Consider the following 25,201-nt stretch of genomic DNA (forward strand, 5'->3'; position numbering starts at 1 on the left):
GCCTATATAATGTATAGGTAATGGCAATACGGCAATGTCGTATTACAGAGCTTTAAATGTATGGTAAATGGTACCAAAATAGATGCCAGGGAAGACTTCCAAAATATTGAATAACAAGTCCTCGTTTATGAGAACTGGTCTGGTTTACGAAGCTGACGGTAACAGAATCACCTATTGCGGTGCCCCCCTAACGATCGTGACCTCGGGCGGTTGCCCCTTTCGCCACCTCCTTATAGGCCATCTCCAGAATGCCTTTGGATTATGAAGAAGTCATATACGAAACATTAAAGTGTTGATATAAGAAACTATGAGCTACAAATTAAACATTATAGTCCTAACCACACTTCTTCATACGAAATGTGCATTTGGAAACATGCCTGTGATCACACCTGATGCAGGACCAGCCCTGGACCAGTAGGCCTATAGGCCTATATAATGCGTGTAGCCTGCCTGAATACGGCCAGCATGAACATCACAGGATGTTTTTCTGCGAGTAGTTACGAGTTCAGAGTTGAGCTAATTAATACTTACTTTCACGTAGGCCTATATAGTCGTGGTATAACTATAAAGTAGCGTACAGTATAGACCTAATGGAAATGTCTTCGATTCCGAAGATTAAGGATGAGTGCAGTGTTTCACGTGACTATGAAAACCTTTTGCAACTTGAATATTTTTCCGCATCTGGTGCAGACAACCCTATGTCCGCCGGAGGTCAATTTATAAAAAGTTATTTTTTCCGTCTTCTGCGGCTGTCTTCAATAAATAGGCTTTCCTTTGGGCCTCAAATGGGTGTTCTGCAAGTGAGAGCTCTCCAACTGTCTCTTTCAGAGGCCATGCACCGTCTGCTGCCAGTGAAGGCGAAATGGCGTCTAAGTTGATCTTTACGGCGCTTACGGGGGGAACCTCTGTTACGCCGTGTTCCTCCAAAGACGTTGACGTCTCCGCCATGCAGGATAAGTGTCCGACAGAGCGCTCCTAAACTGTCTACACCGTCCTCCAGCAGAACAGCGTAATTTGTGTTGCAGCCCTGCCTATATATATATATTGATATCTAAGTATCAACAAGAACTAATAAAGTAAATGGTTCGCTTAAAATAGTTACAGACCACCAAAAGTAGCTGCTATATAAAGTCTCAACTATTTTTTTAGCACTTTAAAGAATATATTATAGATCTAGAATAATCAGATTTTCTTTAGTACTTTTTTTTGGACAAAAAAAAAATAACAGCAGGACAGTCGACGGACGAACAGACAGGTGGACAGAAATCAAAACAAAACAAAAGCAAATAACTAGATATAATAGGCATTATATCTCCTTAAGAAAGCAGGGGAAGGGGCTAATAAATTCAGTAATTATTACCGCATAGCTCTATTTCGGTTATTTATTTACTCATATAAGGCTTGAGTAAATTCTGTTGTATTAATCTAAATTATAAAAATAAAAGACTAGAAGTTACTAAGTTTTATTCACATGTCAGGTACCGTATTCCTTTATTGATAAAGCAAGGGGAATAAAAATGCGAACCCGGAAGAAAATTCCTGTGGACTAAATAGACCTATAGTTTTTTCTTAGTTTCGACAAGTCTTGTGTCCCCTTTGTAAATTGTTTTCAGGAGTTAAGCAAAAATAATTTCATTGATGGAATTCAGTCTAGTCCAGTGCTATGATCGTGTGTGCGTTTTAGCACGAAATCTCTCTGTGTAAAAGGTGTTCATTAACCTTTTCAATATTTTAAGTTACCAGGGCAGAGCATTCATTATTATTACTAACATTATCAACAGGAAGAAAATTCCATGATGGCGGCCGACGAATGGAGAAACTGTGTTGACTGGCTTGTGAGATGTCAAATTTTACCGCCTGATCATAAAGCGACTAAACATGATGCTACTGCTTTTGATTTAGCACAGGCTTTAAGAGATGGTGTTTTATTATGCCATCTTTTAAATACTTTGCAGCCTGGCTGCCTCGACATGAAAGACTTCAGCTCCCGTCCACAGATGTCTCAGGTATTTTAAGTATTTAATAACTAATAACTAGTCTAGACTCTAGTAGACTAGTTAGCTAGTTACTTAGATCTAGTTTAGTCTTAGATCTATTAATATAAAATTAACTAGAGTGTCTAGAGTCAGAGTTTTACTAGAGATCTAGACTTTACTAGACATCTAGAATAGATCTAAGTAGACCCTAACTAAGCTTTAGACTTAGAAGGCCTCTTGAATTTGAACTATTGTCACTATTGACTAGACTTTAGACTAAGTTAGACCTAGTCCTAGATAATAGATTAGATCTAGATCTAGATGATAGATCTATTCTATAGTATAAATAATAATCTATTAGAGATACATTATATTATAATATTAATAATAAGTGTATAGTATATATATATATATATAGACTAGAGAGGAGAGTAGGTATCGTCTATAGTATATATTGCAGTAGAGTAGCTCAGTAGAAAGAGATCTATCCATAGGCATATTCTAGATCTAGTCTATATCTAGAATAAATCTAGATCTTATACTATTAAGTATAGAATAACTATAAGTTATACATTTAATTTACTAATTCTCTAGTCACTATAGAATTATAGATTGATTATTCATCTCTGTCCCTATTTCTAGAAAATAGCTTGAAAGATATATATATTATATATGATCTAGCTAGGTCTTGGCCTAGATTAGATCTAGATTCTAGATCTAAATCTAAGTTTTAGACTATCACAATTTATAAATTTAACCATCTATATATTTATTCAAATTTCTAAATCTTAAAAAGTATTTTAAGTACAATGAAATATGAACTTTTTAAGATACAACAGACAATTTAGTGAATCAATAGTGCCAATACCTATTTGTTATCAGTACCGGAGAAACACTTTTTATATTTTATATGGATACTAGATCTACAAATTACTAACCAATAAATCATTACAGAACAAAAAAGATAATCGTTATAACATAACTTCCTAAATATCACCTTAGAAGTTAAACAATCCCATCTATAATCACCATTCCCCCCCCCCCCCACCCCCCCACCCATAAAATGATACTCTAACATAGAAGATCGGTTGAAAAATAATGACTATTTTATGCACTTTTCTTACGGTAACTGGGGATGCAACTGAAACCATAAGTCATAAGGACCAGTTTTTAAGCACACATCCAGGAGTACAAAAATGACCAAGTTGCAGTACCTAACTATAGACTTTATTTCTATAGATCTTGATGTATATATTAGTAAATAGAATATAATCTAAATATCAGAATCTAGCCAATGTAGTTTAGATCTAGACTAGTCTAGTTATAGTTTATTTTAGGTCCAGATGTATATATATAATATATTATAGATTCTAGATTAGATCTATTTAATAAGTTATAAATAATGACTAGATCTTGATCTATAATGATGAAGATTTCCAACCACACAAATTAATTAATTTTGTAGTCTTGTAGTACTTGTTGTTGCACGACTCTGACTCAGAGACTCTAGAGAATCTAGACTAGACTACTGTAACATAGAGAGTTAGTTTTACATGTTTCTCGTGTCATGCCATGTAAAGTGATTTGAAGATCATTAGACATGATAAAGATCTATTATATAGATCTAGGTCTTGTCCAATCTATCTTCATCCTAGCCTAAATCTCCCTTAGGACGGCCAGTGATGTTCCAGAGCGCATACTATAAGACACATGTAACAAGATCAGGAGCCATCCTACTCCTGGACAGTCCTAGAGATAAAATGGGGCTAGAGCTTATATTATATTATATATTAAATCATATATTTTGTTTTTACAAAACTTGTATCATAATAATCTTCGACCCTCTATGTGGTTGTATGCCTGGCAAAATAGGGTCAAGACGGCAAGCTGTTATGACTAATGGCATTGCTTTTGTTATATATAAATATTGCGTTCAAGGCTATGGTTCCTAATTTCCAGTTGAAATTTTATGCGATGTATGTTCATCTTACATGACCCCAGTGTTGACACCATTCTTCACAACATGTTTTTTTCCCCTCTGTAGTAGTGCATTTTTTACATGGCATATATATTATCAGGGGGGTGCGGTGGCTTCCAAACCAGAGGGGAGGGGGGAATCCTGAAGACTGGGATTTTTAATTTCTGGATCTTTGGGCGCCTCTGAGTCCACCCAGTTCTAATAAGTACCTGACATTAGTTTGGGAAAAGTAAAGGCTGTTGGTCATTGTGCTGGCCACATGACACCCTTGTTGACTGTGGGCCACATAAATAAACAGAAGATGGTTTTTACATCATCTGCCCCATAGATGGAAAGGTCTGAAAGGGGAAATTAACTTTACTTTAATATAACATCATGGATCAAATCTAAACAACAGTAAAAATTTATTTACAGGTGTCTGATAATCACTAGTGGCTAAATATGTGTGTGTTTGTGTATTTTAAGCAGGTATCTTCTATATATATATATTGTAAATGATATATGAATGTTCAAATTTTAAAATTTTATTTACACATTATTTCAGTTTTTATGTATGAAGAACATCAGAACCTTTCTTCAAACTTGCTCAACGGTATTTGGATTAAATCCCCATGATTTGTTTAAGCCTAATGATTTATTTGATGTAAAGGACTTTAAAAAGGTGAGTTAGGAAGCGCTCCTGTTAAAAGTTAAATTTGGATTAATATATATGTTTAAAATCAAACTTGATTGTAAAAATATCCGACTGGTTGTTATTTTGAACTTTGTTAAATATATAATGCAATATAAAATGTGTAAAGTGAAGCCCCATGATTAAAACTAAAAGATGTAGATCTATATTTCTAGTTTAGGACATCATTATAAATGTAATGAATATAGAGTTTTAATTTATTTTTAAAACTAATTTAAAAATAAATTAATATATCACTCACACACACACTAAAGAAATGAAACTATTTTTTTTTTTTTTTTTTTGAGTCTGTTTTTATTTATTTTGCAAAACATAATTGTAGATTGTTTTTTTTTTCTCTTTTAATTTGTTTCATTCTGTGGGGCTCAAGTTTTCTTACCTTTCAACTTAAGTGAAACTCTTTGTGGAATTTGGGGGAAGTCATGTCTGTCCATGTTTTTAACCCTGATGTGGAGACATTCTCATCACCAAGCTCTACATAAAACTTTTGACACCAAACTTTGAGTGATTGTGTGTAAGCATATGGCGGAAAACAGATTTCCTATTGAAAATGCATTTTTGTAGTTCAACATTCATTTTCTACATAAAATAGACCATCCATGTAAAATTTGATTTACTGGTGGATAGATCTATGTTTATGGAAGCTTCATTAGCAAAATGTTTTTGAAATACGTTTTTATAATGAATTTGTGCGTTTGTGAATACCGGCAAGTATGCAAAAAACAATGGACAAGATTTACTTTTGGATTTAGGTGCTCCCGTTTCAAAAGGTAAGAAACATATTTTTTCTATATTATCTATGTATAAAATACACACTTACTATTTAAAAATGGTTGCTACACGCATAAAAGAAAAAAAAAAGTGAAAGAAATGGTTTGTTTGTCCTAAATTTTGAAAAAACTAGTCCTGACATCATGTCCTATTTTTATCCATCGCCAAATACCCTGTACATTATTTTTAAAATAACATTTAAAAATGATCGATTTTAGTTTTAAAATACATCTTTTTTTATTTCAGTAATAATAATGTATTATTATTTTTATTTTTGGTTATTTAAAAAAAATATGTTTTTGTTTAAATCTCGTTTTTTTTTAACCAATCGGAATGTCTAACGCCAAAATCGAAGGTCAACCCAATTTTTTCAACGTGTGTTTTAAAAAAGTTATTCACTCAGAGAAACTCCGAGAGGCAACATATAGCAAAGGCAATAGCTGAGTTTAGATAGTACAGACAGTTTAGTTTAGAATATTAACTTCTTAGGTAATTTTTATGCTTTAGTAATCAGTCCATCGGCTTTGGTCATTTGAAAGGTCACTATTTTACGCCATAGACTGTAACAACGCGTACGTATGCGAGCGAGCGCCCGGTGAGGAAAACACTCGTTTTGATATTAGATTATTAGATCTAATCTAGATCTAGAGACTATGATATTATTATTTCTAGACTCTAGATCTACTATATACATTTCTATTCTATAACTAGATCTATTCTAGATCTAGAACATCAAAATTTAACATTACATTAGATTTGATTAGATCTAGAGTCTAAGTCTAATTCTAGCGATACCACGATCGCCATCGCGTAATTGCGTACCGTACTGTATTTCTTCTATTAAATTGTCTATCACTGACATTTATGTTTAAAAAGTCATAATCTAGTTATTATTTTAATTTAGAATCATCTAGTAATTGCGATACTTGTGTAATCTATCTAGATCTAGTAGATCTATAAGTAAGACTAGTGACTAGACTTAGACATCGTTACTCGCCAGTCAATCAACAAAGTCGCGAGCTTGCCGTAGGTCTACATCTACTGTAGGTTATTTCTTCTATTGTATTGACTAGATATTTTTAGATTTAGATCTAAATTAATCTAGATCTGTAAATTAAGGACCAGATTTAAACCATATTTTAAAATTAATCTAGCGAAATGCTTAGACTTAGATCGATGTCTAGATCTTGAATAATCTTGATAAAATACTAGATCCATTCTCTAGAGTTAGGGTTAGAGCGTCTTAGCGTGAAATCATTTAATATTTGACTACTTTAAAGCAATTCTTGTGTAGTCTGAAGATTAGATCTAGTTAAATCTAATAATCTGATAGACCAGATCGGTAAAATCGTGATTCTAGATCTAGATCTATATTTAAAACCTATCCCGTATTTCTTACTATTATCTATTGAACTAATGATTACTAATGTCTACAACTACCAGAACCATGGAATGTACCAGAAACTGACAGTTTTGTTTAAAATTTAAAGTAAAAATAATTGTTAACCTTTTGATCAACTAAGTCTGGATCTAGACCTTAGATCTAATGAATTCTAATAATATGTAGTATTTGACTTGTTTGTGATTAGGCTAGATAGATCTAGACAATTCTAGACTCAAGGACTAGTTCTGGTGTTGGTGAATGTAGAATCTAGACATTGGAACTTAATATAAATATAAATAAAGATCTACTTATGACCTATGGACAAAAACAAAACATATAATAAACCAAATAAATGTTGTTTTTATTTCTTTTATTTCTTTTCTCAGCAACCATTACAACAAATACAAAGACAGAGATTAGTTGAAGAAAATAAACAAAAAACATCATGCACCATGCAACTCTTAATTAAGTTAAGCCTATTATTAGGCCTAGAACTAGATCTATTTATCTTTTATTTAATATTAGATCTTTTCTAGTCTGAAATTGTACATCAATCTAAAATTGTTATTAATAATATGTTAAGACACGAAGAAAAGAAAAAAAAAGTGACTTTTCATGGTAGGGTGGGCCGAAGAGGGGGCTTAATATATATTAGTTATAAATACATTTTAAAGTTGTTTGTTTGTTTTTTCAAATGTTCTATAAATATACTTTACTTTGTGACACAGTTTTATGTTAATAATATTGTGAATTTGTGAAATTCATGGAATATTGGACATATCTTCTGTGAACGGTGGATTTTTCATTATTAGGGGTAAGTGTGTTTGATCTCATTTTTTTATGTTAAATACTTGTCTGATGGTAATGAATTTACTTTTTTTAGATTCCTCTGTTCTTGTGCATTAAAATTGATACATAATATGTCAAAACTGATAATGGTTTTGTTATTCATGGTGATGATAAAGTATTATTTACAACCGAATTTTTAACGTAGGTGGTGGGGTCTGATGAGGCTCAATTAATAGGCATAAATGTTTTAAGAAACTAGTTTTTATTGTTTTTTTTCAAATGTTCTATAAATATACTTTACTTTGTGACACATTTTTCTGTTAATATTACTATGAATTTGTGAAATTTATGGATTATTGGACATACCTTCTGTGAATGATGGATTTGTCATTATAAGGGGTAAGTGTGTTTGACCTTATATTTTCATTGGAAATAATTGTCTGCTGCTTCTGATTTTATTTTTTTTGAATTCCTCTATTCTTGGGCATCAAAAATGATATATAATATGTCAATAAAAGACAATTTGAAATTGGTCAAAAAATTGGTCCCAAAAGTAGAATGTTGAGAGCTCAATCTGTTTTCCGCCTTAACAATTCATAGTTGGGTAAATTTTTTTTGGAGCACAATAACTTGGCTCTTCATGTGCTGGTTGATTTGGGCAATGCTTAAAGATCCTTGAAGCTAGATTTCTCATCTAGCCTCCCATCATTGGATGCATCAGACTTCTATGATTCTCATTATCTATCACTTTAACTATCTCAACCACATATATTGTCTTTCATTGTCTTATTGTGAATATATATATATATATATATATATATATTAAATTCATGTACATCTTTCCACAGGTGTTAGATACATTATCACAGTTGTCTAAAAGTGAGCTAGCACAAAGAAAATTCTGGTGAGTTTAAGCTTGAGATCTATTACACGATTGCTAGTTTAAATACACATCTATGTTATCAAATGCAGCCTTTTGAATTCACATTTTTATTTACCAGTAAACCTGTAATTGCCCCATCACATGGGCTGTAAAATGTTGTTTTTTTTCGTGTCCAGAAAGAGATGCTGACATGAAATGTACCATGCACCTCATGGTATAAACACATATTGGCAATGCTCAGATTTTTTTTTTTTAAATAAACATTTGAATTGAAAAAAGAATATATATGTATTCTGTTTACAGATTTTATAAAAATATAGTAGAATTGTTGTCTTAAGGTTGGCTCACTGTTCTGTACACTGATAACAATGGAATTCAGATAAATGTCAAGTTCTGCTTTTGAATACTGTGTTTTTTTTCCGAATATATATCAAAGAATGTTCTCCATTAAAAAAGGAATTCAGATAAATGTCAAGTTCTGCTTTTGAATACTGTGTTTTTTTTCCGAATATATATCAAAGAATGTTCTCCATTAACAAATATTTATTAGCCCCTGTTGTCTTTATGATGTCATTTTATTGAACTGTACTCCCCATCCATTTTTAAAAGGGGTTTTCTGAATCATTGTGAGCCTCATAGACAGCCTGACGGATACTACAATGAGTTGGAAATGTATGCCGTGTAAGTGAAAGCAGGCTGCCGATTGTATTTTTTTATATGTTTTTCTGCCTCCCTTCTGTTATGATATATTGAATGATGATCATGGGTAACAATTGGTTTGTTTTAGAGATTCTATGTGGTATTATTAAACCCTTGCCTGTATTTTGGACCTTCTTTTCATATGTAAATATATCCTAACTGTGTGCAGGTAGACTAAATAATTACCTAGTGTATCAGCATGGAATTGTTTTTATTTTTTTAGCATTTTAGCTAAAGAGCTTTATTGGGACATGCCTTAGATGATAAGTGAATCAGTAGATGTCATTAAGCTTAAATTCACAGCTTGTTGTAGGCCTGCCTGTAAGCTCAAAGTTCACTTGTGGTTTATTTATAAAACTGAAATTGAGATGAGGCCTGTATAGTGAGATTCATTGAGGGTTTTTAAGGTGACATTCTTTAAAGGTTGAAAGCTTTATGCAGATGGATGTCCAGTTCTCCACAGAGAACTTTATTCCTTACAAATGAACATTTAATTGTAATTAAAAGAAAATTCTCATTTGATAAACAAGTGTCCAGGTCTTCACCTTTGACACTGAAACATGACAATTTAAATCTTCAAAAACCTTACAGATTTTCATTGCCTTTGATGAAGTTTTTAATCTGATCTAGGTCTTAGAAGAGCTTGAAGTAACTCAGTTCTTTACAAATGTTTAACAACATAGGAAAAAGCCTAAAGAAGCTACTAAGCATCACCTGTCAAGGTTTTATGTCTTTATGAGGAAGTAGCATGATGGAAAGATTAAAAGGACTAAATGAAGTGGCAACAACAATGAAAACTCTGCTGCAACAATCACAGACTATCCCACGGGGCAAAATACAGAGAAGAAGGGAGGCAGTAACATGAATCAAAAGATCAACAGGGCCAAAAGATCAATGGGACCAAATAGAGATGGCAACAATAATGAAAACTCTGGTTAAACAGAAGAAAAAATGACATAATGATTAAAATATATATATATATATATACTGGCCATCACACTGGATGGGGTGGGTAGAGTAGCTGGTAAAGATACATTTTGGGGTATTGCACTGGTCCAGTAGACTATGGGACATGAGACTAGTTAGTTACAGACTATGGGACATGAGACTAGTTAGTTACAGACTATGGGACATGAGACTAGTTAGTTACAGACTATGGGACATGAGACTAGTTAGTTACAGACTATGGGACATGAGACTATGGGACATGAGACTAGTTAGTTACAGACTATGGGACATGAGACTAGTTAGTTACAGACTATGGGACATGAGACTAGTTAGTTACAGACTATGGGACATGAGACTAGTTAGTTACAGACTATGGGACATGAGACTAGTTAGTTACAGACTATGGGACATGAGACTAGTTAGTTACAGACTATGGGACATGAGACTAGTTAGTTACAGACTATGGGACATGAGACTAGTTAGTTACAGACTATGGGACATGAGACTAGTTAGTTACAGACTATGGGACATGAGACTAGTTAGTTACAGACTATGGGACATGAGACTAGTTAGTTACAGACTATGGGACATGAGACTAGTTAGTTACAGACTATGGGACATGAGACTAGTTAGTTACAGACTATGGGACATGAGACTAGTTAGTTACAGACTATGGGACATGAGACTAGTTAGTTACAGACTATGGGACATGAGACTAGTTAGTTATTATTCATATGATTTATTAAATAGTGATAGTATTCTGTGTGCAATAAGAGCATGCCTTACAAACAGCATGTTTAGATTTTAACTACAGGATGAAACTAAACTAGTGTTTGTGTATTAACAGTATTGTATTACTAGCAAGTGTGACATGTCACTCACTCTTAAAGATCTGTCACTGCACTGTAAGGCATGGGAGTTACTAATCCTTGTTATGCCAGTATCTCAGTATCTGGAGCATTGATCATCCCCAACTAGATTCAGCATAGCCATTTCTTCTTCACACAGAATCCACTCCACTAGGATGAATCAGTTTGTGTTTCTGTCTGACATGAAGGAAATGGCACTTAAGTCATTTGAAATGTATAGCAGTAATGTTTGAGCACTGTGGTGTCCCAGCCTCACTCCCTTCCTTTACCAGCCCCCCCCCCCCCCCCTTAGTTTCCAAACATTTTTTACATAACTCTGTTTGTCTGGTAAAAAGTTTCAACAAGTGATTTCTCCCACACCCAATCTCTGATCAATCTGAAATTTTGCACAATTATTTCTTTTACCTAACAACATAAGAATCAATAAAAAAAATTACCAATTAGTTAATTAACTATTAGTAATAAATTATTTTGCTTGGTATCTTCAACTAGGGAAAGAAATTGTAATTGACTGAAGTGGTGGTTTAAGCTGAATTAGTCCCCTTTATGGGTCATCGTCTGAGTCTTAGTGAACACAAATCTGAAAAATAGGAAAATTATACAAACAATAAAAAAACTATACAATCTTCCATGTTCATAAGCTCTTCATTAGTAAAGTGGTTACCCTGTTGGCTTTGGAAGGCTTGAGCCTTGAGTTCCAATTCAGGTCATATCCCCTTTTTTTAAAATATTATAAATGCTTTTCTATTGTTAGTCCAGATATATTACATGACTGATCCAAACTAATTGATACAACAAGTACGCTTAATATAAGCTTTGTTTTTTTTTTTATTCTTGTTTCCTATTGTACTTCATAACATCCTTAGCCAACATCATTTTCAAGTCATGCTTTTGTAAAAACAACTATTTTGAGAGGATAAGTTTTATTCCTTGCTATGATTACTATATAAAATAAAAATTTGTTTATATATTTAATCCATCTGCCAATTCCAAACATCTCCAACACAAATCAGTTCTGTTTGGCTAACTAAAATCGATCCTTTCAAAAGATTGCCTCTCCCTTTTTTTTTAAACTAGCTATAGGTAGATGTTGATTAGTTTTTTTGTTTGTTTTTTGTGTTTCTATTTAAAGACCTAGGTAAGCTATGCAGTGGCTAGGCTTACACATAAAATGAATTCACCAAAAAAATAGATCAAACCTTAGGACAAATAAGTTCTTTTGACATTTAAGTACTTCATGTAGCACATTTATCAACTTATCACAATTCATAATTAGTTTTCTGTGTTTTTTTTGTTTTTTTTTCCTGCAATTATGACATACTTGTATGAAATGTCTATAGTTGATTTGATATGATGGCTGATTGGTATATTAAATGGTCTTAGATTTAAATCCTAATGGAGACTGCACGTTTTATTTATATTGTTGAGTGTTCCCAAACTATTGGGTATTGGACTTAAGTGATGTGAAGGCAATAGTACATTGTATTGGGTAACTGCTCCTAATGAATCAGTTACATCAATTCTTATTTGGAAATAAAACCTTTCTGGTAGTCATACATTAATATTCATTCCTATGTCATAAAACATTGTCTTGTTCTGGCTGATAGAATTGTTATCAATTAATATTTTTTAAGGGAAATATACACCAATATCATAAAATGCCTCAACTAAGGCACAGGTCTAGAAATACTGTGACCTTCACTAATGTAATATGTAATCCAATGCTATAAATTTGTTGCTAGGCCTGGACTTAACTGGTCAGAAAATATATAAGTACTTGCCTTATAACAAATGACTGAATTAACTAAATATCTCATCAATTATGTAGCACGCTGTTACCTGCTTCTCCAGCTTAAGGCTAGGCAGGTGATTCACCCATCCTACATCATCTCTTTGACCCTAAGCTGTTTACAAGTACATGTATCTTATAGTAACATTTTTTTTTTAAACCTGGACAGGTGTGTAAACAATAAAATCTGTTATAATAACTTGGAGATTTTTTTTTTTTAGATTTTTTTTTTGTACTTGAGGACATTTTCATTTGTTATAAATTTGATTTTTAAGCTTCTAATAATATATAATAATAAAATTCCTTCAAAGTATTTTTTTTTATATTCCTGTGTTAACTTTTTTTTTGTGTGTAAATCTTGGGTAACAAGTATTAGGTAAATAACCCACTTAATAAATCACATGTAAGGAAGTACTGTCCTTATCAATTGTTTAAAAATCCTTTCTATTTAGTGTTCTGTTTGTTACAAATATTTGCCTTGTTTTCATAATTTCTTGTTGAGTGGTTACAGAAACCTAATCATTTTATTTCAGTTCTTGTGTCAACTGTCAGTTGGTCCATGTTGCCCCAACCCCAACCTTGTGGACTACTTGAGTTGTCATTATGTTGGGTGTGGTGGGAATGAAGGTGGGTGGCTTGCTAACCTTCAGTACACCTTCACCTGTCCCTTAGTCTTTTAGACTGTTGGTTGCTGGGGCACCAAACATGATCTATGGACGATTCTGTCCTTTTTGTCACTATTAGAGAATGTTCATTGACAGTCTCATCCATTCCTTGTTGAAGTCTTCCCCTCACTTCAGCCTCTACTTGTGTTCCCTGCAACTGTTTCTTGCAGAATCAGATACCCAGTGAACCATGCTGAGAGTTACTCCCTTAGAGCATGTGAAAGGAAGCGGGCTGTGAGTTTTAAGGTCGTTACGAGGACAGCCCTACTGCAGCACATGAACCAGTTCTATCTCTCTCATATCTTTGTCCAGATCGTCCTTCATTGCAGAAAGCTCTTTGTAAGTCCTGTGGATCTTTTCTTTGTCACTGTGACCCTGTTTTGGATCTCCTCATTTATGGTGCAGACTTTTTTTTTATTTAGGATCCTATTGTAGCATCTGGATACCATGGCTAGGATTCTCTAGTTCCTCTTTTTTTTTTTGGGTACAGTCTCCTTACATTATTTACTAAATGAGAAAGTTTATGTATATATAAAATCAATCTTATTCACTGAACTAATTTGTTAGTTAAAATCTCTCTCTCTGTTGGTAAAAGTAAAGTAATGGACCTCTTTCACACCTTGCCATCTATGGTTCAGATGATGCAAGTGTCATTTGTTTATGTGGCCCATGGTTAGCAATAGTGTCATGTGACCAACCGCATTTACTTTCCCCCAACTAATGTCAGATCCCCATTAGAGCTGAGCAGACTCAGAGGCGCCTTAAAGATCCTGAAATTTAAAATCCCAGTCTTCACTGGGTTTTGAACCCTGGACATTTCGGAAGTCAAGCACTTTACCACTCAGTCACCATGCCTCTCTTGGTATGTATGTGAAATGAAATCTTCACTAGCAATGTCTTGTTAATTTGCCTGTATTTGGTCTTATACTTCTGCTTGTTGACCAAAAACAAATCAGAAAACACTAGAAGAATTAGCCTATTTAAATTCAAATGTGGTCAGCGCAACTTCCAACACTTGTTGCTTATACTGACCAGTGTCATCTAGTCTTACTGTTAGTCTCATCAATGTTCCTTTCCATTGACCTGCTCTTGTTTGACACGTTCTTTATTCATAGCAAGAGTCTATTGAAGAAAATATCTTTGCCTTGGTAAAATGACTCAATTCTAATGATTGTTGTACTCGTTTGCTACAAGAGCCACGTTAACAGCCCTTAGAGTAGGGCATCATCTCTATCCTTTACTAACCTCTGATGTTGCTTATTCAAAGCTGTGCAGATTTTCAATCTTAAGTTAAATAGGAAATCAGTACACTCACATCTGCTACTGTGTTTTGGACATTTCAAATGTTTTGAGTATTCTTAAAGCCTTTGAGTATTTGTATTGGCATTAGGTCTATAGATAAATACTACTGACCATAAAAACTTACAAGGAAAAATCTTATTTATTCTCTACAATAACCTTAAAATTGATAGCTGTAATGGACTATATTTATTCTCAACAATAACCTTAAAATTGATAGCTGTAATTGGTTCTGTTTTTATAGAAAACCACATCAATAACTTTTGTTTTTCAGTTGCCTTGTGCATGTTAGTGAAGATGGTGACCTCCATAACAGGATTGGATTGTTCTTTTCACATCTTAACAACATTTTTATATAATGTTACTAGTTGCTGTCCTTAGTGCTAACCACTTTGTGACTTTATGTTCTATGTGCATAGCACCTTATTCTATACCAGTTGCTTTCAGTTTTTCTCATGAGTGCAATATATTATTGGCATTTCTAGCGATGATAATAACATTTGGGCTTCTCTGCATTTGTATGCAAATGCCTTTTTAAAATAGATACTTTATTTCATTAAATATGTGTGCCTCGTGTTATTAGGTAATGTTTCAGTAGCCAAGTTACCATTATATTGCAATCTTCAGAAATAGCTTTTCTTTTGGGCCATTGTAAAGAAATATTAAACATTACTTCGGAGGGAATAATCTTCCTTGTTTTAAAAAATGACATTATTTAATAATATAAGATTATAATGATTTTTTTTTTACTGCTAAATTTCATCCCCTTTATTATTACTTTTTCCAAAATGAATTTTGCCAATGCTTCATTAGATTCAATAATTATTATTTTTTTGTTATTTCTTAAGTGGATTCCCTCCAGACTCCAAACATGAGGACACTGATGAAGATGGGGATATATATGGAAATCTTCATGACTTGGCAATGTAAGTTGATATTGTGCTCATATACATATTCTTAAGTTTTTGTTTGAGTCACTAGCCTTCAGATTTGGTTTCTTAAGTCTTCATTATTGACTTATTTATTTGGGCTTGATCAAACTTAATAGCAGCTAGACCTAACCGGAAAGAGAACTAGTGGGATGTGTTGCTGAACTGAGCTGAAACTTATGAGTTCCAATCTTCATGGAGCCTAAGGATTTGTTTCAAAAGTACTCTAGTGTTCAGTGGGCACCTATAAGATGCATGTAACTTCTCCCAGCGTCCCTCCCCTCAAATGTCCACTAAAGGGATTAGACTATAGTGAGTACTGAGCACACGCTAAACTATCATGAAGAGAAACTTAATAAAGCTTTGTCCTTAAGTCTGATGGTCAAGTGGGGGTGCAGTACTTCATGTGACTATGAAGTCCTAGCTGTGGTCTACATATTTTGTAACACCAGTGCAGATGTAACCATTTTCTCTTTTTTTGCTGTCTTTGCCTGTCCTTAGCAGTAGATTTCATTTTGGTCTTAAATGTGTTCCTGCAGCCTTTGTTAAGAGATCTCCAGGTGCTCTCTCACAATGTCATTTAAAACAAGCTAAGTTCACGTAGTAAGATTTGGGGTCATAATAAGGTTTGTTTAAATCTAACTTTTTGAAAAGGAATAAGGATGTTAAATGTGCATTACAAAGTTATCTTTCAAAGATGAAACCCTAGTTGAAAATTTTTTTCATTCCATATCATTCTTGGACCCAAAACTGACTATAATATAAACTTCATGCACTTACCATTGATTACTAATGAAAGTCTGTAATCATTTTTGCTTCAAATATCAGCTAGTATTAGTATTATCAGTTGATTAGATGAGCCTTTCTTTTCTTGTGTTTTTATTTAAGACTGGCATTCCCTGATACAAACTCTTGTTGTGCTTGCCCCTCTAATTAAGAATCCCCAGTCTAGATTGAGATGCAATGAAAAAATGTGCCATCTATCTTGGAACTGAAGCTTACTAGTAGTTCAGTCCAACCAGGAAGTATTGGCTTTGCAGCTGGTTTGATTTCCATAAACCAGGTCATAGTATGTCTATGCTATCTATATGCACATGAAATCAAGGTATATCTTAGCGGTTGTTTACTAAAGAAATCTTTTGTTTACCCTGTATACAATTTCTGTGAGAGATGGTCTAAGTGTCAGAGATGGGGGTGATAAAGTCATTGATATCTAAGCAGTACAAGACTGACTTGGTTTAGCTTACATGCATTGAATAAGAGCTATTCACTGTTTAGAACTATTGTGTGCATGTCTCATAAGCTGCTTAGTCTGACAAACCTTAAAAAAATGCAATAGATATTCTTTTCAATTGTGTTTTCTTGCACTGACCAGATTGCTGTGTATGAAATCAATGCCATGTATGGGTTTTTAAGTTTTGAAGTTTGACATAGCACCTCTGTCTTTTAAATATAAACCCTTGTCTACCCATTTCTGTTATAACTGTTTTATTCTTTAAAAATAGTTTCATTTTGTCTAAGTTTGTCATATTAAATGCATTATTTGGTCTTTTGTAACTAAATGTCATATTAACAACCATATTGTTCCATCACTCAGTGAAATGACTATTTATCTTCTACAAATTTAGTAGAACTAGGGTTTAAATTAATCTATATGGCAGATGATGTTAAGGTCATCTGTTTCTTTGGCCAATGGTTATGAGCAGGGTGTCGTGTGGCCAGCACAACGACCAACTGCCTTCACTTTCCCCAACTGAAATCAGGTACCCATTAGAGTTGGGTAGACTCAGGGCGCACTAAAAATCCAGAAATGTAAAAAGCCCAGTCTTCACCAAGATTTGAATCCAGGACCCCAGGCTCAGAAGCCAAGCGCTTAACCACTCAACCAACCGGGGGGGGGGGGGGGGCCTCTGTTTAAATTAAAAGATTTTAACCTTATTGCCATACAGTTTAACACTTTGCACTGTCCGACACTGGCTGGGATGAGGCTAATAGTTGGAAATGCTAGATTTATTCAAATACTCTAAAAAAAAAGGATGCCCTCCTATAAAAAGTTTTCTTTCTTGAGCGCTGACCACGTACATATGTACTGTATTTCTTACTCAGCTGTTAGCAAATCAAAGAATGAAGTCATCTTAGGCTGTGGAGGATGGACACTGTCAGTGTGATGCAGTCAGCCTACTACCAATTCTCCCTAATTTCACCTGTTCCCCTCTCACCCCCTTCCCACTCGTTTGCCACTTTTTGTTTGTTTGCTTGTACACATGTCTTTCACTGAACCCAGTTTTCATTCACACTATTTGTATTGTGTAGAAATTCATTTTGTCCATTCATCATTTTGCTTTTTTTTTCCCCCCCATCACTCTTTGTTTCTGGGTTATAAATGTCTGTGTTTACACTTAACTCATCTTGTGCACACCCCCACCCCTCTCTTAACCATATTTCTGAATTGACCTATGACCTCTTTATGTTTTCTTATAGCTATAACATAAAATAAAGAGGCTAAAGTTTTCTCACAATTTCATTGATATAATAAGTGCATTGCCCATTTTTTTAAAACACACTCATAGTTATGCTGACCAAGAAATGCAACCTCTTTAGTAGATTGGTCTACAAAGGGATTTCTATGATAACCATAGACTTTTGATTTTATTAGTTTGATTGATACTTGAGATTGTATTTTGCATTAAGTGTATATTGGCTTTCTCTGCAATAGATGCAGAACAATATGCAGGTCACAACTGAGTGGCATAGTCATGTGAAACACTGCAATCATCCCTAATCTTTAGAATTGTAGACATTGCCATTAACATTCTAAAACCATATTTTTTAAAACATTTTTTCTTTTAAAAAAAAGGTAGGGGTGTTCTTAAATAAAAAAAAAAGTAAAATTTGAATAAGCCGATATTTTTCTGTAAGTTCTGGGTTTGCAAGAATTTTATTCTCCTTCCTATATGTCTGACGAAACTGCTCTCACATCCTGGTGTTGTCAGCTTTTGTGGGAAAAAAGTCCAGTGGTTCATAGAAGTACTTTCACTTTTTGTGTTTATGAAATGCTTAGGGTGTGTGCCGACTGCGTCAGGAATATATATATATATATATATATAATATCAAAGGTCAATGAGGCAGGGTGTGGGTGAGACTTGGAGAAACTTCAAATATATTTGATGTTGCTTTGTATCCAGCTCTCATTTTTAAACTGGTATCATAGATATTTATTGACATTATCAAGATTTGCTTATTTTCTTTAGGAAATACACAACTCCTTTTTTTTTTAAAAGAAGGTGCGGTGGCTGAGTGGTTAAGCGCTTGGCTTCTGAACCTGGGGTCCTGGGTTCATATCTCTGAAGACTTGGATTTTTTAATTTTAGGATTTTCAGGGCCCCCCACCCTCTGAGTCCACCCAACTCTAATGGGTACCTGGATTTAGTTGGATTTTAACATCATCTGCCCTATAGATTGCAAGATCTGAAAAGGGAAGTTTTTTTTAAAGACTTTTTTCAAGTAAATGTTGTTTTTTTTAATGAAGTGGTTACATCTATTAGTAAGTGACTGTTAAACAAACAACTCCTTCCTATGGGGAAAACAGCTAAGCTGATGAACCAGCATATAAATGGCACTTGACATTGCCTGACAGTCTCTGTCCTTTTCCCAAAACTGAGGGTGGGATACTGTGAAAGTAAAACAATTTTTGTGACCTAATGGTGTTTTCCTCCCCTTCTCTCCTCCAGCTACATTTCAGTCAACAGGATGTGTGTGTGTGTGTGTGCGTGTGTGATAAAGAGAGTTAGAAAAGTATATTTTTTTATTTTAGATTTTCCTTACACCCTAACATGTGACATAGGAGATGCTTACTATAAAAATAATAATATTAATAATATGACATATCTCCAAAGTTGGAAGTATTTGAATGGGGGGAAGTTTAATGCTGACAGTCCTAAACTGTACATGTTAGCCAAGTGTTGATAGGTTTGGCTACAGAACAATGACCTTAGACCTTTACTTGCCTTGTTTCCCCCTTTTTTTTTATAAAACTGTTTTTATATATCACATCTTTCGTCATCTTGCTTGCTCACTGCACTCTGGTTCAAGCCCTTTTTTTGTGTGTGTGTGGGGGGTGGAAAGGGGTATCTGGGAAAATATTTTTGTGTTTAGCAAACTCAGCTTGATTTGAATCCTAAAAATGTTCCTTGTCTACTTTGGGATTCGAAATTGATTTGTTCATGCCATTCTGCCCAGCACTTCCCACATGTAGCAGAGTGACTTTAGGACTCACATCAGCACACTTCTTAGTGTGACAAAGGTTATTTAGTTTCTTTTGTCAGATCATTTGAGACGAGTGTATATATAGAGAGACAAACAGCTTGTCTGTGTGCATTCTGTACGGAGTTTCTAGTTTCGGTATAAAATTTTGCCTCACAGCTGTCAATAGACCCTCAAAGTCACTGCTTGAAATATTTCTTGCTTTTGAAATCAATTGACTGCTGGACAAAAATTTCTATTTCATTAAATTCCTATTTTCCTCAGACTAAGATAGTTTCTGTATATAACTATGTTTCTGTCTCTATTGTCTCAATAAGCGGCATTGACAGTGGCTCATTTAGTAGTTTTTTTTCCTAACAGATTTACATTTCTCCATCCTACTTTTACTACTAGATTACCTCCCCTATTTCAGTTTCATTTTCTCCAGTGTTCCAGCCACTGGTTAGTCTGCTAATTATTCCCATTATACACAGTCACATTCAATAATCGTCTAGCAGAGCTAGGCAGGGAAGGTAATTGCTTCCTCTTGGATTATCTAATAGGAAATGACTCTTCCGCCTTTATTTGTTTTTTGATACACCCTTTTTTTGTTTTGCACATAGAAAGTCTGTTCTTGATGTGTGTAACTCTCACTCTAAAAGCTTCTTTTTTAAATTCAGTGTCTCACTTTGACTTACCTGTCATGCATTTTATTTTTTGAAACATTATTAAATGATACTGGTGCATTCTACTAAAAAGAAAAGCTCAAAGCTAAAATTAATAAAGGAAAAATGGAAGAGCTATAATCAATAATCAGCATATCAATATGAGGAATAATTAGCAGCATCCCAATGCTTGGGACAGACATTGATCTCAATGTGTTATTAATTTGTCTTGATTTGAATTGCATTTTTGTTTGTAAAAAAAAATCTATATTTATTTCTTTTCAAATCTTACTGGAGCTAAGGCAGTGTACACAAGCACAACTCTCTCTCTCTCTCTATCCCTTAACATTGTTAAATAGTTGAAGATAGCTAAAAACAGGGTTAGAAACCAAACTTCTACAATTTTATGCAATTTTTTTTTCTTAACCCTATCAGCCATTAGCCCTTGAGACTAACTGTCCACTATGCCTGAGCCCCCAGGTACATTGGCCTAGTGCCATTTTGGACATCAACAAAAAAGCGGTACAGCAAAAGTGGTACAGTGGTCTGGTAGGGTTAACATTTGGTTTGAACTGTTGATACTTATTATCAATTATTTGTTTTGTTTTTAGAGTGAATGATTTAGAAGACCAGGAGGAAATTTATGATACAGTTTATCAAGAGGATGATGACAAAATCTACGATGACCTTCTGAAACACAGGAAGAGTTCTGCGGTCAGTTTTTATGCAGCCTAATTGAATGAGTTATAGATGAAAAAAGAACCCCCTCATACTTTCTATGTAAATTTATATGATGTTGTAGATTCTGTGACAATGTTGAGTTTTTATATTTTAATTTGATTTGTGTGTTTTGTTCTTCTTTGTTTTAGTCGCAACCCTTTGGAGAGCCCATCACAAAGAGAGATCACTGCATCAAAGAACTCATGGAGACGGAGAAAAACTACAACACAGCACTCAACATGATCATAGATGTATGCACATTGTAACAACTCACTTGTAAAGTTATACTTAGCTAAAATTAGTTATGTTGTTGTTTTTTTTTTTATCTTTGTTCAATCAGCTGTTGTAGGTAAAATGTTATATTAACCTTATTGATGTTTTCAGCACTTCATCAAACCACTTTATAATGTCCTGCCATCAGCTGATAGAGAAATTATATTTGCACATATTCAGGTAAGTTTCTTAAGTCTCTTGTGATACTATTAGATGAAAAAAGCAAATTCTTTAAAAAAAAAACAACGTACATCAACTATATCACTCAAGAATGTAGAAGTTATTTCCCTTTTTTGATATGTAACAAAATAATTAATTACAGTTAATCTATCGACTAATTGGTTAATTTTGTAATCGATTCATGTTTTGTTAGGTACAATAGATAAATGGGTGGGGGGGAGAAATAATGTTTACAATTATTTAAGGGGACAAAACCTGACTGATTTTTAACTATATCTGAAAATACTGAAGAATAAGTTCCCCTTGTTGGTATTAAACAAAATAATCAATAACCGGTAATCAAATGACTAATTGGTTAATATTTTTATCGATTCATGTATTGTATACAGCATTGAATAGGTGCGCAAAGTTTCAACTTGATCTGAGAATGGGTGTGGGAGAAATAACATGCTTTAACTTTTTACCAGACAGAGAGACTAATTGAGAGTCAGTTGAGCTTTGTAATAATATGACACATTTCACAAAGAAAAATTTTAATGTCTTAGTTTTTTTTTTTTGTAAAGGTAATAAAAGTTTTCTCTTCACAGCTCTTTAAAGACTATACCAAACAAAATTACTAAATTGAAGGCTAAAATAAAAACAAAGGTTGTAGGGGAGTAGGTTAATAGGTCAAGGTTTTATCTAGCATTTAGAAGTATTATAACTAATACATATTAATAATATAACAATTATAATAAAAATTATTTGTCTACATGACCTAGTTTTAGCCATTATGTTGATCTCTGTTTTACTATGTTCTTGATTAAGTTTTAAATTCTTTCCTATATACAAAAAAATAATTATTAATCATTGAATGTTTATTCAACATAATGTACATATTTCAAAAAAAATATTTGTGACAATCAAATCTGGCACTTGTATCATGTATCATGTAAACTGGCTGTTATACCACAAAGCACAATTATGTACAAAAGAAATTATTTCTTCTTAAATTTTAAATTAAAAACTTTATCTTTTATAACAAATAAGTTGATGATTCTTGACACTTATCTATAGAAACTCAGTGAAGTCCACGGCGAACTTTATGAAAAATTGTTGAAAGCCATCATCGCATCCCCTCCCAGGTTAGCAGAGGTTTTTATCCAGTTCAAAACTAAACTGCTCATCTATGGAGACTACTGCTCCAACCTGCCGAAAGCCCAGGAGAAGATAGACAAAATCTGTGAGAATGAGCAACTCAGGCTTAAAGTGCAAGTGAGTGGGAACAAAAGAATTTTTAGACCTTTTGTTGTAGGGTCCTAGTATTAACCAAATGGAAGAATCATGTGCTGGTAATATTGGATCACCCTCATTTGTCTGAATAGTACTATTCTGGGCTGATGATTATTCTGTAAGAGGTTCTACAAGACCGATTATCATTAAGAGGCCGGATCATAGGTGACTGAATTTTAGAGTTATAACAGTTCAACATTGGTGCAAGATTGTCAGCTGTAGACAGCATGCCAGCAAAATTACATTTTAAAAAATAACATGCTGGTTAACGCCAGTGTGCTGGTACTGGACTTTTTTTTTACTTGCAATAAATACAAGTTTTGTCTATTAGACTTTGTCGGCTTTTGAACAACTAAAATTTAAAAGGTCAATTTTAAACAAAGACAAGAAGCTAGATTTCTTATTATGGCACATGGGCTTATTCCCATATTTTCAGATTTGTCAAAATGTAAACAAAACAACCATAATCAGACGAGTTTCATCGGTTGGTATTTGGTTTTTCTATAAGACTATAGTACTTTCTTTCTTAACAAAAAATTAAAAAAAAACAGACCTAGATATCTAGATGTCTAGAGTATAGGAGTCAATTGAAAAATTCTGATTGAACTTTGTATAGGCAAATAGGTATGATATTGTATACTGTGATGAACCTATACTCTAGTTTCTAGGTGTGAGATTGTATGTTGTGATGATCTTATACTCTAGTGTCTAGGTATGAGATTGTATGCTGTGATGATCTTATACTCGTCTAGCTATGAGATTGTATGCTGTGATGAACCTATACTCTAGTGTCTAGCTATGAGATTGTATGCTGTGATGAACCTATACTCTAGTGTCTAGCTATGAGATTGTATGCTGTGATGAACCTATACTCTAGTGTCTAGCTATGAGATTGTATGCTGTGATGATCTTATACTCTAGTGTCTAGGTAAGAGATTGTATGCTGTGATGAAACTATACTCTAGTGTCTAGCTATGAGATTGTATGCTGTGATGAACCTATACTCTAGTGTCTAGCTATGAGATTGTATACTGTGATGAACCTATACTATAGTTTCTAGGTGTGAGATTGTATGCTGTGATGAGCCTATACTCTAGTGTCTAGGTATGAGTTTGTATGCTGTGATGAACCTAAAATTAACGTCCTGATGCTATAACATATTTTTATTTTACTCTAGGAATGTGAGCGCAGAGCTAATGAGGGCAAGTTTAGACTGCGAGATCTGCTTCATGTACCTATGCAGCGAGTTCTGAAATATCATTTGTTGATGAGGGTGAGTGGTGTAAAGGACTTAGGGTAGTTCTTACTATAGACAACTGGCTCGATGTACTAAGGGTATGATTCTCTAATGTAGATCCTTAAAGGCGTACAAGTATTACAAAAGTACACTCAACAACAGAGTAGAACTTAGTATTTATTTACAGTATTTCAACTGGTTACACACTTAATATAGAATACATAATCATCAATAGTAAGAGTATTTAGATGTGCCCAAATTATATATTCCAGGGCGCCTAGACTAGATTCAATAACAGAATAATTAAGGGTATCATGACACAACATAGCATTATCCCAAATATTCAGTACACACACATGGCAGAAATAATATCTTCTTAATCTAGGCAATACAACTGACAACAATTACCAACACCCTACTCAGACCAGGTCAGCTCTCCAAATGGCTAGGCTGACCACAGGAAACCATATTGTCTCCCCTTGGAAACCCCGTGCTAAAACAGTTCACCACTCATAACTAATAAAATAAACAAACATACACACAATCTTAAACACCCCTGCTCTTGACAAGTGGTTTGACTTGTATAATATCTTGGTGATTGGTCTTTTTAAAAACTTCCATTTATATGTTTATAAATACCAATCAGCTTTGATTGATTTGAAGAACATGCATGTCTTTCTAATGTTCTAGTTTTCTTTATTTAAGTTTGAGCGGTGTTCACATTATTCATTTATCGAGATTTTCACACTAAAATCATAGTTGGTCTAATCTGCTTTTTGTTTGCACTTTGATTGTAAGAATCCTGTTTACCTTGCGTAAGCAATAAAATATTGTAAGAGAGAAAAAGAAGAAAACTTAATATGAAGAAATTGGGTGGTGGTATAGTGGCACCTAAAGTCGATAGTTTTATTTTGTTTTCACTTCTTCAAAGTGTTTACTTAA

At 33.7% G+C, this 25,201-nt stretch overlaps 1 protein-coding gene and 1 long non-coding RNA gene across 7 annotated transcripts in view; both read left to right on the plus strand.

Moving 5' to 3' along the window:
• The first annotated feature begins 1,551 nt into the window (after positions 1–1,551).
• LOC106054148 (guanine nucleotide exchange factor VAV3-like) overlaps positions 1,552–25,201 on the plus strand; it is a 60,148-nt gene continuing 36,498 nt past the window's right edge. For 5 of the 6 annotated variants that reach the window (XM_056042542.1, XM_056042543.1, XM_056042544.1 and 2 more), the window contains exons 1-10: positions 1,552–2,006; positions 4,499–4,615; positions 8,438–8,493; positions 9,082–9,153; positions 15,590–15,667; positions 21,189–21,291; positions 21,447–21,548; positions 21,682–21,750; positions 22,807–23,004; positions 24,200–24,295. In XM_056042542.1, coding sequence (XP_055898517.1) covers positions 1,794–2,006; positions 4,499–4,615; positions 8,438–8,493; positions 9,082–9,153; positions 15,590–15,667; positions 21,189–21,291; positions 21,447–21,548; positions 21,682–21,750; positions 22,807–23,004; positions 24,200–24,295 — 1,104 coding nt within the window. In that variant the 5' untranslated portion in view covers positions 1,552–1,793. The remainder of the gene's footprint in view (positions 2,007–4,498; positions 4,616–8,437; positions 8,494–9,081; positions 9,154–15,589; positions 15,668–21,188; positions 21,292–21,446; positions 21,549–21,681; positions 21,751–22,806; positions 23,005–24,199; positions 24,296–25,201) is intronic. The other variant, XM_056042548.1, reaches the window with a different exon arrangement.
• LOC129928357 (uncharacterized) lies at positions 5,175–8,179 on the plus strand. The gene is made up of 2 exons (XR_008779971.1): positions 5,175–6,011; positions 7,187–8,179. It is a non-coding gene; the product is annotated as an uncharacterized LOC129928357 (long non-coding RNA).

Source organism: Biomphalaria glabrata, chromosome 9 (assembly GCF_947242115.1).
Source record: "Biomphalaria glabrata chromosome 9, xgBioGlab47.1, whole genome shotgun sequence".
Taxonomy (NCBI): Eukaryota; Metazoa; Mollusca; class Gastropoda; family Planorbidae; genus Biomphalaria; species Biomphalaria glabrata.